Below are 14,122 nucleotides of genomic sequence, written 5' to 3' on the forward strand. Positions count from 1 at the left end.
TTTCCATCTACGATCAATGATGCGCCAAATGATTTCATCTTTATGTTTTTGCCATAGTAATACAAAATAGCCTCTTTGGTCTTATCCTTGGCCTCATAAAGTAAACCTATTGGAATGCTGTCTCCATCCACCATATGAAGAACCCTAACCAAAGTTTCTATCACCTAATAAATTGAAAACAAATTTTAATTTATTAGAAAATGGCCCATAATAAAAACAGCAACTAGACTATTTTTGGAAAATGGAGCCTCCAACCAAGCATCAAGCTCAGATATTTGCTTGAGATGAGGAATCGTGGTAGCAAATCATGGTACTCTTGGTTGCACAAGCTCCTTGCCATTTGTTTGTTTTCTTATAAAAAAAGAAACCAAGTATGGTTATAGATAAATTTGGTAACTTGTTTAGCATCTTCAACCATACTTTTGTCCCATCCAATCTTCCAATGTCCTCTAACAACAAATCCAAGCAATATGTAGCACAAGTAGTCCATGAAATAGTAGGATGCCTCTCCATAATAAGTCTCCTTGTGGCTACATTTTCTGTTGTGTTTTTCTGTGATAAGCTGGACAACATTCTCAACTCCAAACTCCCAGATCACCCCATCCAATAGATTCCACAAAGTCTCAACTTTTTGGAGTTGATGCGGGGCATCTACAATTTTCAAGAGCACCAATGTGCATTGAGAAGCCAATAAAAAGTTAAGGAGTCCTATTTAGTCTATCTATCCATCTATCTGATACGATGTTGCAGCCTTTTTCCTGCCACTTTATTTTGATCATCAACTATAAGTTGTGTATTTTTTATGGCTTTCTCTAGGAATGCCCGACTCGATTCTCTAGTTGTTAGAATCTTAAACCCCTTAGCTGAAACTGGTCAATGCATTAATATTATAATACCAAAAGTTTGCTTATGTGATCCTCACCTCGTGTTGTTTTTCTTTATTCCAAGTGGTACCTTCAAGTGAGGCTTGTGCTCCTGGAACATTGTGTGGAACAAAGAAATTCGGTGATGATGAAGGAATCTCTCTAGAAATAGAAACAAAACCTTGTGAATCTGACCAATAAATGAATGTGGATGACAAAAGCTTGGAGTTGGGCCAGCAAAGGAATCAATAGGCATAGAACTAGATACATTACTACTCATCACTACTGCTATTGCTTCCTTTGTCTTTTTCTTTTCTGGTTTTTTCATCTCATGCTTAACTAGTAGGCATTCACTTCTAGCAATCTCTCAAACACCTTAGGGCATACCTTCATATTTTGTCCAGGTATTTGAGCAAGGTGGTATTTTAACCTTTAAATACCATGAATCATAGATTGCTTGCATTCACTACAAATGACTTGGCCTTTGATAGCTCTTGATATACATACTTCCATGCAAGATCTCTTTTACCACTTATTTGTGTTGAACTTGAAGTTGACATTGTTGTTTTAACATGGAAAAAAATCAGTAGGGTTTTGCAAAAAAAATTGGAACAAGGAAAATGATTAGCATTCATTTAAATAAATAGAATCCGATAAGAAGCTAAAAGTGTTAGGAAATAAGGGATGAGGGGAAATAGAAGAAGTTTGACAGCATTTCCCCTAAGTTTTAAAGTGTTTTTGATTTTCAAATCAAGAAAACAAAATAGAGAAAATAATAATTACTTGTTTGATGATTTGATCAAGTTTTGATCCCAAAAAATTCTCCTCAGTTTGTTTCCTTGCTAGGTCACTATAAGGGATGTTTGTCTTAGAAATTTCCCATCTTCCATCACTAATCCGAGTTAGATGCGTTTTTTGTCTGTATTCATCCAGTTGTACTTTAAATTGCCTTGGCATGATGGGCTATTTAGATGCGTTTTTTGTCTGTATTCATCCAGTTGTACTTTAAATTGCCTTGGCATGATGGGCTATTTAAGGTGCAAATTAATGAATTGATAATTCTAATTGGCAATAGCTTGATCATTTGAGTACTCTAGGTTGGAGGAGGACATCGATGTGACTCAAAAGGAAGCTCTTCTTTCTGTCTATGCTAACTTCAATGACATTTTTTTGATATGAAAGAAAAATGCAGTCTTAATACTTTGCTGTGTAATTTGTTTGTAAGGTTGTGTTTGGTGTGCCATGTGTTGGTGATTATAATCAATCGTGTTGTATTATTTTTCATAGAATTCTTTCTCAAGTCATGCTTTGTTGCCTTTGTGCAATGATTGAATTTGGATCAGGTCTATATTAAAAGGCTTGAAAAAGTAATCTCTTAGTATGACTGAACCATGATCTTATATTTCAAATTTCTCAATAAATCTTGCATAGACAGATGGTTTGGCTTCCCAATAATAGTCGTACATTTGCATCTGTTCTATAGTGAAAATTATTAAAAAAAGCGGAAAAAAAAGGGAACTAGAACTGAAAAGACAAAAAAAAAAAAGATCTAGAGAGCAAAAAGCAAAAATGAAATTGAAATGCCAAAAAGCTTTAAAATAGGAAAAATGTGAGATCTAGGTAGCAAAATAGGAGGTTGATAAAGGTAAATAAAGAGAAGTGATAATCTATTGTTTTATCAATAAAAATGTAGAAGATTATTTAATGCTCGAGTTGTAGTGCTTTGGAAAAAAAATGTGTCAGATTTTTACATGAAGGTTTCAGATTGCACTCCACAATCCATCATCACGATGAGAAACAAATGATCCCAATTATGGATCACAGAAGTGTGACCTGAAACATTGATGCAAAATCTGTCTGGTTCTTCCAAAAGCACTGCAACTGAAATTCATGGACTGTGAATAATCATTTGTTTATAATAATTTTGTGTTTCTTGGCCAAAAAAGGTGGTGAACAATTTCTCCACTATTTTGTATTATATTTAGTTTTAAGGTTGTTCTCACAGAACTACCTCTTTATGTGATAATAGAGCAATAGAATTATGATGTAGGTATCGTTTAACCAACAATGTTCAAGAAATTTCTTTTAAATTTCCATGGCTATTATTTTTTAATCAAGACTACATAGAATGCAACAAGAAGATACATGTTATTAATGTTTCTCTGCCACATAGCAGTGAGAATGCATTCTTATTTACGCTTTTCTTCAATATTGATCACAATTTCCTTTGGCACCTTTGTTAAACTTGACTAAAACATTTGTACTTAGGTCTGGTAAAATGTTTTCAAAAAATAGGTGTGAGCACTGAGAGTTTTATTTCTTGAATGTTGGCTGGGAGAAATTGTTATTGCTATCAATACATGACGAACTCAAGATATAGAGATTTGAAATTCGTTTCTCATTTGTAAAATTGTCTTTGTTTTCTTCCTCACTGTGCTCGCATTCTCAACTGACTAATTCTTGACAAGTATGCACTATACAGTTTGATAGGCTACCTACTGTTGTTGTTTACATTCATAATGCTTTGTTGGCAACAGTAGCTAATGATGATGAGTTTTAGATGCATCTTGGTTATTCATTTGGATTGGTGCCACTTGCAGGACAGGCAAGAACAGCAATGATGGACTCCAAGGTGTGTACGATTTTAGCAATTTGCTGTTGATTTAATGAGTAATTAGGCATATATCTGCATTTGGTACTATTGTGACCAACCTCTTTTGAAACGTCAAGTATATTTTAGTTTCATTTATGGTCACTGTGTTTCTGCACTTATCAAACATGGGTGACAATATCATTGTTTCCTTGGTGGGATTTTTATACTACAGTTCAAAAAGAGTTCCTCAGGGTCAAGTAAATTTCATTTTGTTTTCCTCAAGATTATTATCAAGCATCTTTTCAGTTTAAATTCAAACTACCTAAGTTCTGGGCCTTCGAGTGTATCTGAGGTTAGATTATTTCTGCATTCTTGTGTGGATGCAATGTATTCTACCATATGTTTTTCCCACCATTTGAAATGTGCAGCGAATTTCTATTGTTGGAAACAACCTATAAGTTGGAACACTTGTTAAATTGCTGTATTATCTCAGAAAGAAACTTGTGAATTTTCAGTAAAATGATTAATAGGAAACAAATATTTTCAGTTGCATTTGGTCATGAACAAGGATTTTGGTTGGCTTTTAGACATGCTTAGCTTTTGGGCCATGCTTCTGCTACCAGCAAACCTAATCAGCTACACAAACCTTCTCAAAGTATTTGCTCTTTTTTCAGTTATCCTTTGTAAATAAAAAATGAATATTCAAATTTATAAATGCTGCGGCATGCATTTGCATAGCATATACTAGATTAGATTGATTGCTATTGATCTTAAGATAATATCCTTGTATGATGACAAACATTATTCTTGTGTTTTCTGGTTATGTTGTTGATGGGAAACACTAAGTGGTTATGTCCTATGTCAGGCTGGTATTTATCTACTCTGGGAGAAACAAGCCTTGGGGTCATTGTGTTCCTCTTCAGCCAAAGACTATTCTTTATATTCTATAGCCTTACACCTTGCTGAATCCATTAAATTTCCACAAAATTAAATCTAATCTCTGTTCCTGACATAGGATGGTGATATGTCTAGGAATGCATTATGATAGTCATATTGGTTTGAAGACTTCTGCTCCCTGAACAATAAGCAAGCAAGAATTGGTACAATGCCTTGGATTGGTCAATTATACATCTTGTTTGGAGATGATATTTGGTTGCAAAATCTAAATGAACAGGAACTGTTATCTGTGCTATAGAGGAAATTTAGGGAGCATAGTGTTCACATCAATACAGGGCCCACTGCAATAATATATAAATATGAAACATTTGAGATGCACATAAGTGATGAATGGGATAATATCAATTATTTATGGACTCTCTGAGATGGGTGGATGCAGGGATGTGTTTTAGGGATGGCAAATTTTCTTTAAATTCACTTTGGAAGCAATTTCATACATAAATTCCCATTACTGAATTACTAAAATTCAATAAACAGATGGATTTATGCATTTCCTATAACAGGTTTCTGATCATTCAGATCGCTCTAGGCATAGAATGAGAGCATATATCTGTTTTTTAAAGGCTCTAAGATCCTAACTTAAATATCTAAAGCCTGCACGTGTCACAATAGGTGTATCGAGGGATATATAGACCTGGATGTGAGCTTTAACCACAAAGCAATGATGTCTTGAAATCCAAGCATACTAAACTGACATGTAACAAATTATTACAAGCACTAAGTGAGTAGACAGTTGTAGAGACAATATGTCATGAGCACTAAACTTGGTGGAGAAAAAGACAATCACTTTTTGCATTTTTGGACACTGTGAAGTGAGAACGACTCACTTAAAACCCATAAGTGGCTTTATGGATTTTTCTTTTTATGACAGGGTAGCATCTTGTTGTCAGATCATAACGTGTCTAAAATCATGACACATACAAACCCATGTGCCAGGTATTATTTGGCATTGGTGGAAGCAAAGTATCTGGAAGTGGTTTAACTTTGAACAACTCATCCCAATCAAAAGGATGAGAAATAAATGCATACACTATCCTCATTTGCTCTTCTCCTCTTACAAAACCAATTTCTGTTCAGACAACAAAGCTTGGAAGGAAATAATGTGGGTTGCATGTCTTCAATGTTTACCTCTTGAAACCATGGATAAGCCAATGAGTAGAATTCTATTTTTAGAATGCCATAAATATGTGGACCAATGAGATATTGAACCAATCCTTGAAAAATCGCTTTTAATAGACTTCCATTAATTAGATTAAACAATTCTTTCATATCTAGAGGGAAATCTGGAATGAAGAATATCAGCATAATCTTCAAATTCACTTTGGAGAAAAGCGATATTGTTGAAGAAGTCAAATTTGCAGCATTTTAAAAATTTCATCTTGGTAGGAATAGTCCAATTCATGGACTGGAATCTGGTGATCTGTATATCCAGTGAGAAGAATTTCCTGCAATGATATGTAACTGGGGCATTATTTGAACCAAACAATTAAAGAAGTTTTTCTTCCTCTTCAGAAGTATAAATTACTTCCTCGTAGTGGTCCTGGATTGCTTCTCTCAATTTCCTAGGCCACCTGTCCAAGAGACAGACTTCACAAAACAGGTTAATTAGTGGCATAGTTAACTCAAAAGTTCTGCTATAAATTTTTTTGTATGTTTTCTTTTGAAAAATAGATAATTACACGTCCAAGTGTATTTCTTTAATTCTTTTAGCTCTTGTTAACCAATTATCAGCACTTAAGGAAAATAATCAATGTAATTTACTAATTTATATCATATATGATATATCTAAGAAATTTCTATAGGAAGCTACCCAAGCTTCAAGGGAAATTTCCACAAGTTGTACATAAACACAAAGAAAATTCATCTCAAGTCTTGTGACATTTTAAGACATTTCCATGTAGGAGAAAAGGAACAGAGGTTTCCGAGTAATGCTTGTCTCTATATGCTGTTATGTGAGACTGTTGGTGCATTTCCCTCTTAGCTGTTTCTTATATTTAGCCACACTCGTGAGTATTTTCCTGGTCTGGCATATGTTTTATTAGTGGCTGAAAGCATTTGGCTGTCATAATGTGTGTGGATGTTCAATATTTCAGGGTGAGACTACTACATACAAGGGATTTAATTTTTTTTCAAACTTTTTCATTCGAAAGAAGATTATGTCTCATTTTCAAATGGCTAGGATTGAAGAGGCTAGAGTTAATGAAATGTGGTTTGAGTCAAGAAAGTAAAACAGGTTTTAAATGAAGAAAAATCTTTTCGAAGCTCATAAAATCCTAAGGTGTATCTGAAGAAACATGCAGTAAATAGAGCTGAACATGGAAATCATGGATAGTGTGATGTATCAGTTTTTTGATGATCCAATAAAAAAATTGAGCCTTGCTCAGTGCTTATCATGTAAATCAGACCTAACATCAACCGTAAAAGATCTTTTGAGTTTCTTTACCAGGAGTTTACCTCTTAGCCATGCAAAGTATATCTTTATATGGAGAAATCAATTTTTCATAATATTTGTGGCAGAAAAAAATAAAAGTAGTGATTGGTCAGCAGTTCACATTTGTATTCTGTTTTAACCTTTTTGAATTATCCTAGTTAACTTTGTCTTTTACTTGCAAGTATAGGTACTTATATATTGTTTCAGAGGTGTGGTGGAGTGAGATTGTATCTAAAGCTAGGCAGGAGATGGAGGAAACAGGTGGAAATTCAATGCAACCAGAAGGAGATACTTCACTCTACAGATGGCTACCACCAAGCTTGGTGGACAAAATGCAGTCTATTGATTTGTGCTCTCAAGAAGAAATTTCCAGTGTTGGAGTTTCAGGGTGTAGTCAAGAAGAAGATTTTTCACCTCAAACTGTATCTCAGATGCTGTGGGAAAATGGACAACTAAATTGCAGAATTCCCAATGGATTTTACTCGGTTATTCCAGTATGTACTTCTGATTTCCTTTCATCACTGTGGAAAGGAATAATTTTATATTTTTAATATAATTGCACTCTTTCATCACTGTGGTAGGTTATGTGATACTGTTGTTATAAATGTTAGGTTTCTATGTAACCACATTTCTTGAAGATAAAATAGTTATAGTCCTTCAAGCTGGTCTATTGGAGAAATTCAAAGACACTAGGGTACTTGGTAAGGGTGATCATATGTTATATCATAGTTGTGGGTGTTTATTTGTGTCTGCTTTTGTTGGAGTTGTATTTAATGTATTGAAGTCTGTGAACTATTTTGGGTTGAGAATTTTGTATGTTAATCTAGATAGCCAGATGCAATCCTAAAAACATATCTTATAGTTGGGAGGATATTTTGTTTTTGTCCTCTTTTTCTTTTTTTTTCGTGTTGAGATAAACAAGCTTTTTGCTACTTTTATTTTGACAGGAGTAGATTATGAAAGCTTTAATTTGGATTGTGTATCTTAAATCAGTTCAGTTGGTGTACACAGTAAATACCTCCTGAACTAGAAACATAAATTATATGTATATACTTGTATGCCTGTTTTTGGTTCTGAGTTATTTAATCTGTGTGTGTGTGTGTGTGTGTGTTTAGATGTATAAATAATTGAAAACATGTGTATTTCTATAATAGTATCTAGCATTACCTGCACTAGGGGGTCTTGAAAATTCGTTGTATTGATATCCAAAACCATATCTATTATCATATTACTCTGGCCTTGTATGAAATTTGTGAAGTACTTTGTCTTGTATCTATTGGCACATGGACCGAAGTTTAAGCACATCTTTTGTGATTGTGGAATTTTGTTTGGAATTTGCTCCCACCACTTTATGTAAGCTGTGACATCTGTACATGATGAAAGTCTCCTTTCCTACTCCCTTTCAATTGAGTTTATGTTTGTCATTGAAGTATTGGAGTTTATACAAATGCATATTTTCCTTGCCTGCATCAATAGAAATGTTCCTTCATATACTGGCATAATGCAATTCAATTACTTTTCTCTTCACCAGACGAGTTCTTATGTAGACCATAGAAGTAGAAGTTACGAATTGCTGGGTTTGCAACCTTTTCTCCTAAAGCTCCTTGATTTGTTTGAATTAATAGCAGTTAATGTTCTTTTACTGTTTTTTTTCCACATAATTGCAAAAAATCTCGATAAAAGCAAATTGTGGGTTCTAACAAATTTTGACCTTTTCTGTCCAATTTTGACTTCAGCCAATGTTTTTTTGTCTGGTTAGGGTTTTAGACATGTTTTTGTTTGTTTGTTTGAAAGCGAAGTAAGTTAGGTTGTTTAAGTAACTGATATGAAGACTGAACAAATTAGAAAAATTTAACAAATAACATTAGTATCATATTCTTTTCTGAAATTAACTGATACAATTACCTTAATTACAGTGACAAATGATTGAAGGTGAATGGAAATTAGTTTGATAATGCCTTGTCGACCTTGTCTATATGATTTTATACAACTTCCCTTCCCACAAAGGTGAAGGGTCTATATGATTGTAATGTCAATGAAATGCCTTTTTGGCTGGGTAGTTGATTCCCTTTCCTTTCATAATATTTGTAAATATCAACAATAATCTTACCATTCCACTTTCTGAAGCCCAAAATGTGGTTTGTTGAGAGCTATTATTTGTGTTACATGCGTGCGCGTGCGCACATACACACACCCTAGATATTGGTAACTTTGGGTTCGCTAGTTCCATCCATTACAGCTTATCCATAAAATTTTATTACCAAGCATGAGTGGCCGATTTTGAGAAGTCCAAACATAGATATCATAACTAGCTTCTATTATAGTATCATACAGAGTTGATATACTTGACCCTGCCTGACCAAACACTAACCCCCACTGTATCAGACGCTGCATTATACTGTTTACTAGCTAGCCCAAACCCCTAATCCATAAAAAAATTAGAGGAAGTAAGGGCAGATTACTAGAGCCTGCACTTCACCCAGGTAGTAAAAAATTCAGGCTAAAAAACATATCCTGGGGTTGAAGTAAATTATCTAGGCTTTGGGCTTATCGACTTCCATATTTTTTGCATTTGTTACATACATACATTTTATGAGGCAAACCAACCTCTAAAACTTCATCAGACTCATCCTCATCACCAACAGTCAAAAAAAGATGGAATAGCATCACAGTGAACAATTACCTTCAGTCCCTTGGTGATATCCTCAATGCTTACATATATATATATATATCTCCTCATCACAACAGTCAGAAAAAGACTGAATAGCATCATAGTGAAGAATTACCTTCAGTCCCCTTGGTGATCTCCTCAATGCTTACATAGACATAGACATATACATATACATATATATATATATCATAGTTCCAAGACTTCCCTAGACTCTATGAGTCTTGGGGGCTCGGACTTGGACTCAGCTGAGTTTGGGTGAGACTCACTGAGTCCAAGCGAGTCCAGTCTAGTTAGTGGGACCTGTTGTGACCTATTTCACACATCGCCCCATTGCAAATGGGGACCCCCAGTAGTTTGCTTTTTAGGGTTTTGTCTTAGCTCTGCAATTTAATAAGTCTCTATTTTCGAGAGTTTAGAGTTAGGGTTTCTGAGAAATCATTCGAGTCAAATAAGGAATTCATGGTCAGAACAGTGTTTGGACATCGTCAAAGTGCTCAGATGGCCCAAAGGACGAAAAACGCAATTGCTTATGGTCAATTTTGACACCTTCCTATTTTTAAGGAATTCTGCTTTTTTGCTTTCTGCTTTTTTCTGCTTTTTTTGAAAGTAGACTAGGATTGGGTCCCTCAGGTCATGGCATTAGCATTTATGTCTCCAAGTGTAAAAAGCAAGGTAAAATCTCCAAGCAAGGGTTTTGTTCCAAATGTTCCAAATAAGCATGCATGATTGAGCAGGAAAATCATTAAGTGTTTTTGCCAAGGACGAGATTATGAAACATCGCAATGGAAGCAAGATAGAGATGGCTGGATAAAGGTAAAGTCTGCCTTGCATAATGTCTTGCCAACCTCAATGTCCGCCCACCTTATGGCTTGACAAACTTCAAGTCCGCCCTAGAAAAGCAACTATCAAACTCGCTCAAGGTTTGGCATGGCGTGTAGAAGCTAAAGTCCGCCAAGGTTAAGTAGCACAAGAGCTGCCAAGTCTGCCCAACAACCAGAGAAGTTGGCCAAGCACTCTTGAAGTCCGCCCTGAAGAAGTCAAGATATCTACATAGATGAAGTCCGCCCTATGCATGGCACTTAAACCTTGAAGTTCGCCCTCCTTTGACAAGGACAATGGCAAGACAGAGGCAAAGTCCGCCCACTTTATGGCTTAGCCCTCAAGTTTAGCATGCATAAGAACCACAAAGTCCGCCTAAGACACTTGGAAAAACGTCCAAGAAACCACCAAGTCCGCCCAACTAGGGAGACTGTAATGTCCCCTTATTTTATGGCTTAGGAAATAGGGACATTTATCTTGCAAAGATCAATTGCAAGAGACTTCTTTCCTCCAAACCTCTATAATTACTATGAATTATGATTAATGATACTACTTATGAGTGTTTTAAACTATGTGATTGATAAGATCTGTATATAAATACTGATAATATTATTCAAAGAATAATGTATATATGTTGAATATAGATCACTGCTATATCTGATATAAACCGATAATTATGCAAAGATGATCTGGATGTTAGTCTTCTCTGATTTTACAATGGAAAGTATGCTAATTTGTCCTCCAATCGCCTATAGTAATGAATTGCTACTTCTGATTTCAATCGTTAAGTATATGCAATATAGATATGATGATGATATTGCTTGAAGCAATACGTTGCTGTTTCCAATATGAATATGAATACTTGCAACAATATTAATTGTGCTGTTTCTGATATGACTGGAAGCCTGCAACAATGGGAGTGTCTTTCTCGGATTTTAATCCTGAAATGTATGCAACCTCTTTCGACACTTAAGACAAAGATGCTCTAATGAGCAGATCCACGTGGGATACATGAATTAAATAAAAACCAACTTCAATGCCCTTTAGTAAATGGAATTGATCTACCATATATATCTTGTAATTCTGAAAGGTTACACCGATTGGAAGTGAGGAGTTGTCTTCCTTTATTAGTCACCACACGTCACAGCACAATCAATGTTTAATCGCTTATTATCATTAATCGCACTCATATAATCGTGATTCCTTGTGAGTATGAATCACATCCCTTTTGTGGATGACTAATCGGTGATTAGACATCAGCATTAACAAATCAAACCTTTCATAATCACGGGTGTATACTAATCGCTTATACCTCAATTGCAATCAAATATAAATACGATTAGTAATTACTGTCATGCTTCTTTAATCGTATATCTCTATGAATTATAGATATTGGTCCATTATGCAAACAACATCACACATGGATATCGTCTCCTTAATCACCCCCCGTGTCCCTTCCTTCCTCTCGGTTTGCATTTGTAATGCCGGCGGGGGAAGGTGTTGGAGCGGATACCTCCAAGAGTCGTGGCCGCTGAAGAAGGGGTAAGCGATGGTGATTGTTGGAGCCACCGCTCCCTGTTTGAATCGCAATTACCCTTGGCGCCTTTGATTATCTTCCCCGCATTTAACTTAATGCTTTTGTCTAACAAGTCATTCGCTCTTCCTTAGTGTGGTTAAGGAGAGTGTTTAGTTTGTAGTCATAAATTGTTTATTTTGTAGATAGGTTTCTATCAATGATATCGTATTAATACGATATTAGTCCAAATAATAAATATAATGTATTTTGACAATATTTGTTATATTTTATATTTATTTTATATGGTAAGTGTAATATTATATCATATTTTCAATATATCTATTTTATGTTTTTAATGGTAAAACTCCTTTTAATAGTTAATATAATATTAGTAATTGAAATATGAACGTTATATTAAAATAAAACGATAATAATAAATAATAATCATCATAAATAATAAATATTAATAATTGTATATTAAAGGAAAATCGTGAAGTCTCATAAATGAGACAATTTTCCAATATTATTAAATGTTAATTAATAAATGTTTTAATTATCGTCTTTATTTAATCCTATGCCCAAAGAGGGGTTATGACAGAGACCTATGGCAAGACCAAGGTAAAGTCCACCCTAGCATGGCATGTGAAGGATGAAGTTCGCCCCAAGCCAAAATGTCCAAACATATGCAAAGTCCGCCCAGCAAGGTGAAAAGTATGTCCAAACACTAAGCAAGTCCGCCATAGCATGTGCATGAGAGTTGTCAAGTCCGCCCTACCCAAGGTTCGCCAAGAAAGATTTCCAAACCAAGACAAAGTCTGCCATGTCCAATCAAGCTATCAAGTCTGCCCAAGAGACATGGCTAATGAGATGCAAAGTTCGCCATGATAAGGTTAAATATGTCAAGCAACCAATGAAGTCTGCCTTGCCATGTATGGCAAATGGCTTGAAAAAGATGAAGTCCGCCTAGAAAGAATTATCATGAAGATGACCAAATTTGCCATGAAGAAGGGAAGAAATGGCTAGAAGAACAGACAAATTTGACACAAAACATATGGATAATTCACCGTTAACAAAGGATCAATTGAAAGGGTTGGAAAAATAAAGGCAAACACTTTGTTTTAGAATATTTTTTGTATTTGTTCCAAAAATATTTCAACACTTAGTCAAATTTTCGAAAAGGTTCAACACTTAGAAAATTTTTGGAATTCAAGAGAAGAGTTTAGAAGATTCTATGCCAACTTGCTTAAAGGAGAAGATTGAGTTTCCATTTTGGAAGAAATAAAACATGTCCAAGTTCGATGAATATCAATAAAACATAAAAACAAAAAAAAACACAAAAACATGGAGTTTCTAAAAATTGAACTTCTCAACTCTATATCAATTCGACTTGTCACTTTCAAATTCGTTATCAAGTTTTAAGATTGGAGTTCAGTTGTGAAGAAGTTTTCTCTCCCTCAAGGTTATGAAAGATAGGTTTTAAAGAAGAATTTTTTGAAGGAGAAGTAAAATTTTCTAAGTGAAGGACAAAATTTGCAGAGCATAAGGTGCTTTTTCTGAGTTTTAGACAGAATTTACAAAGTTGAAGGCAGATTTTTGTCAAAATCAGTCAAAAGTAAACTCCAGAAGTTGAAAATCCCATATTTTTGACTGATTTCTTTCGTTCTTCTTCTGTCTTGATCATTTATTTCACGAAATTTACCAAGTATTTAGCCAAATTCGTCCATTTTCAGTCTTATTTTTAACAGAATTATAACCTTTTGACAAGATGAAAGTGAAATTTTCGAGTAAACCATTCAAAATCAGAGTTAAAAACTTTAAATTTTCTTGGAAAGTAATGTTGAATTTTTCATGTTTGTTGCAGGTTGATGACAACCAGAGTAGGACCTTCGAGGAATGCTGAGATGAAGTTTGGCAGTTAAGGGTTGCGGCCGGAATAAAAAATCAGTTACAAATGGAAAAACATCATAGACACCAACCTCGGGCACGTGGACTTCAAAGATTTAAAGAGAAGAATGTATGGACAAGATGGATTTTGCCAACACCTATTGCTCACTGGATGATGAGAAATGTCATCGTCCAAGCGGCTGGATTTCCACCAGCTATGGAATGTGCTGAGCTGATGGTTGAATGTGCTATATACTACAATGCTCAAGAGAGAGAAATCGTGGCACCATATGGAAGAGTATTGGCTCATCTTGGAGAGTTAGCCATTCAGGAGGCATTTGGGATAGCAAGTTACAGCAAAACTTCCTATAAAACCAAAGAAGACACC

The 14,122-nt window shown here is 34.9% G+C and overlaps 1 protein-coding gene across 8 annotated transcripts in view; it reads left to right on the forward strand.

The window, feature by feature from the left end:
* LOC131080024 (serine/threonine-protein kinase EDR1) overlaps nucleotides 1-14,122 on the forward strand; it is a 304,024-nt gene that overhangs the window by 48,791 nt on the left and 241,111 nt on the right. For 6 of the 8 annotated variants that reach the window (XR_009114112.2, XR_009114111.2, XM_058018115.2 and 3 more), the window contains exon 3: nucleotides 7,032-7,338. Coding sequence is in view for 6 of the 8 variants with exons in the window: in XM_058018115.2 (XP_057874098.1) it covers nucleotides 7,032-7,338 (307 nt within the window). In the remaining 2 variants the exon portion in view is untranslated. Of the gene's footprint in view, nucleotides 1-3,463; nucleotides 3,496-7,031; nucleotides 7,339-14,122 lie in introns of all 8 variants that reach the window. The other 2 variants (XM_058018113.2, XM_058018114.2) reach the window with 1 other exon arrangement.

This window comes from Cryptomeria japonica, chromosome 3 (genome assembly GCF_030272615.1).
Source record: "Cryptomeria japonica chromosome 3, Sugi_1.0, whole genome shotgun sequence".
Taxonomy (NCBI): Eukaryota; Viridiplantae; Streptophyta; class Pinopsida; order Cupressales; family Cupressaceae; genus Cryptomeria; species Cryptomeria japonica.